Raw genomic sequence first — 3,245 nt, forward strand, 5'->3', positions numbered from 1 at the left:
CCCCCGGGGGCCGGGGGGGGGGGGTGCCGATCTCGGCCGCCTGGAGACCAACCGCAAGAGCGGGAGGGTCTCCAGGTCCCGCCTGGAGGTTGGCAGCCCTGCCGCGCCTGCGTTAAAGGGGACGGCGAGCGAGGCGAGGCGAGGCACGGACCGGGAGGCCGTGAGAGCGGCGATGAGGTCACCGTGATTGAGAATGACATCATCGGCGGCAGGGATGCTCCGGGCAGAGGCGCAGGCGGGTGCCAAGGCAGGGCGCCCGGGGCGTTGGGCACGCAGCGGTCCTGCCGACAGCCACCACCACCCCCCCTCCCCAGGCAGACCCCCGACTCACCACGAGAAGGCTGGCCACGAAGGCGGCGGCGGCGCCCATGGCTGCGGGCGGGCGCTGCGTCTTGGGCGGCGGCGGCGGCTTTGGGGCGCTGCTGCTGGGGCGGCGAGGGGCGCGCCTTGCCCGCCACGGGAGGAGCTGCCCATCTAGCAGCCCCGCTGCCCCATGGAGGAGGAGGAGGAGGAGGGCGGCGAGTTCAGCCGGCGCCACCCGCCCGGGGAGCCGCAGCCGCAGCGGGGGCCGCGGCAGCCTTCCGGCCCCGGGGCGCGCCGAGAGCGCAGCAGCCGGTGGCGGCGGAGGCGGAGGAGGCGTGAGCGGCGCGGCCGGCTGCCCATAGCGCCCGGGCTCTGCTCGTTCCCCGGCCGGCTCCGGAATGGCCAGGCGGGAAGGCGGAGCGGCTGGAGGGAGTGAGGCCGGGGCCGGCCCGTCCTGGGCCTTCCGCGCTCTGCTGCATCGGGGTGCCAGCTCTGGGTCGGGAAATACCTGGAGATTTGGGCGGGAGCGGGGTTTGGGGAGGGGAGCGATTTCCATGGGGTATAATGCCATCGTGCCCCCCCCCCTCCAAAGCAGCCATTTTCTCCAGGGGAACTGATCTCTGCTCTCTGGAGATCAATTGTAACATAAGAGACGCCAATGTTGGATCAGGCCAAAGGCCCATCCAGTCCAACACTCTGTGTCACACAGTGGCCAGAAATACCAGGTGCCATCAGGAGGTCCAGCAGTGGGGCCAGGACATTAGAGGCCCTCCCACTGTTGACCCCCCCCCAAGCACCAAGAAGACAGAGCATCACTCGCCCCATAGCCCCTATCTATACCTTGTGGCTAATAGCCACTGATGGACCTCTGCTCCATATGCTTATCTAAATCCCTTTTGAAGCCGTCCATGCTTGTAGCCGCCACCACTTCCTGTGGCAGTGAATTCCATGTGTTAATCACTCTTCGGGTGAAGAAGTACTTCCTCTTATCCGTTCCGACCGCTCAGCAGTTTCATTGAGTGCCCACGAGTTCTTGTATTGTGAGAAAGGGAGAAAAGTACCTCTTTCTCTACCTGCTCTTTCCCATGCATAATCTTATAAACCTCGATCATGTCACCCCTCAGTCGTCGTTTCTCCAAGCTAAAGAGCCCTAAGCGCCTTAACCTTTCCTCATAGGGAAAGTGTTCCAACCCTTTTATCATTCGAGTTGCCTTTTTCTGCACTTTTTCTAAAGCTATAATATCCTTTTTAAGGTGTGGTGACCAGAACTGCGCACAGAATGAGGTCGCACCATATAGTGGCATTAGGATACTGGCTGATCTGTTTTCAATACCCTGTTTTCAATTCGCTCTGCAGCTTGTCAGGACTGACTCCCGAGGAAACTCTGGACCCTGTGTCAAGCCCGGAGCTGTGGCACATGGAAGCCTCTCAATGAGATTAGTATGTATTTTATTATTTATTTTTATTCATCTTTTTAATAAAAAATTAATATAACATTTGTTTTAAATGTATCTTACTGTATATATTATTGTATATATTATTTTATATATCTTATTGTATATCTTAGTTTTAATAATTATTTTTATTCTTAATAAGATACAAGAAGCGGGACCCACAATACTCACGGGGGGGAGTATTCCTAAAGGCTCCCGGCCCCACACCATTCCCCCCCCGTGGGCACTGGCAGCGAGGCCTGAGCGTCTCCCAGTCGCCAGCCCACCGCAGAGTTCCCAGAGCGTTCTCTGCGCATGCGCAGGGAACGCTCTTACTTTTGGGGGGATTTAAATATCCCCCGTACAGTTTTGAAAACATTTTAGATTTTTCTGCACACCTGGGGACAGCTGCAGGTGTGCAGGAAAATTTCCCTGCCCCCCAAGTGCCCCCCGATGTGCGGATTTAGATATCCACACAGAGGGGGCAACTTGGCTATTAGATATATAGATACAGATAATTACAGGATATAAGTTTGCCAGCTCTGGGGAAATTCCTGGTGATTTGGTGAGGGTGCCTCCGGAGGGATTTCACCCAGCATCTATGGTGCTCCATAGAGTTTGCTCTCCAAAGCAGCCGTTTCTTCCAGGGGAACTGACCTCTGTAATCTGGAGACCAGTTGTAATTCTGGGAGATCTTCAGGACCCACCTGGAGGTTGGAACCGTGTATAAAAGTGAAGGCTCAAAAGAGCATTCAGAAATTCAACCCTTGTAACACTTTTTTCTCTCCCCCTATTTGTGTTTCAAACAAGGCACTCCTATACAGATTTACTTTTGAGCCTATTGAAATCAGTGGGCTCAGCCTGACGGTAACTGTGCATAGTAGGTAGATTCAGGTGGGTAGCCTTGTTGGTTTGAAGCAACAGAACAAAGCTTGAGTCCAGTGGCACCTTTAAGACCAATGGTGCCACTGGACGCAAACTTTGTCCTCTGCATAGCAAGGTTTGCATGTCATGGGATGTCACTTTATGCAACAAAGGATGCATGTGCCCTGGAGAAAAAGGCAATAGATGTGTTACAGCAGAATGCAAGACATTGTTAGCCAATCTGCTTTATCTACAACAGACGGCAAACTAAATTTAATAAGGGTTCCCACCAAAGTTTACGGAGGTTCTGTCCACCCCAAGAATGTCCCAGTGAGAGAGACGAGACTGGTGGATTTCAAAGCAATTTGTCTTTTTACTAAAGTGTATTACATACACACAAAAACAGAATCACACACACATACAATCAAGTTTCCTTAGGATTACAGCAATAGAAAGATAGTTCCCTTTTTCTTAGGAGGGAGGGAGGTATACGTTCATACTTATCTTTCCTGAAGCCTTGTCTGTTGCAATGAAGAATTGAGGGGTAAAGAAAATAGTACCTAGGGATATTTCTAAGTCACACTTGCCAAAACCAGCCAGCAAAGTGTGGACCTCTTTGGCTGCAGTCCAAGAGATCAAGAATAG

General features: G+C 53.3%; 1 protein-coding gene across 1 annotated transcript in view; it reads right to left on the reverse strand.

Annotated features, from left to right (window-relative positions):
- The window catches only part of LOC107113621 (tumor necrosis factor receptor superfamily member 21-like), a gene marked incomplete at its 3' end in the record, with an annotated part of 48,772 nt that extends 48,139 nt beyond the window's left edge, over window positions 1–633 (reverse strand). The window contains exon 1 of the mRNA XM_015414967.1: window positions 332–633. Coding sequence (XP_015270453.1) covers window positions 332–370 — 39 coding nt within the window. The remainder of the gene's footprint in view (window positions 1–331) is intronic.
- Between the last annotated feature and the right edge of the window lie 2,612 nt (window positions 634–3,245).

The sequence above is a fragment of the Gekko japonicus genome, unplaced genomic scaffold (genome assembly GCF_001447785.1).
Source record: "Gekko japonicus isolate JY-2015 unplaced genomic scaffold, Gekko_japonicus_V1.1 scaffold4120, whole genome shotgun sequence".
In the NCBI taxonomy this organism is placed as follows: domain Eukaryota; kingdom Metazoa; phylum Chordata; class Lepidosauria; order Squamata; family Gekkonidae; genus Gekko; species Gekko japonicus.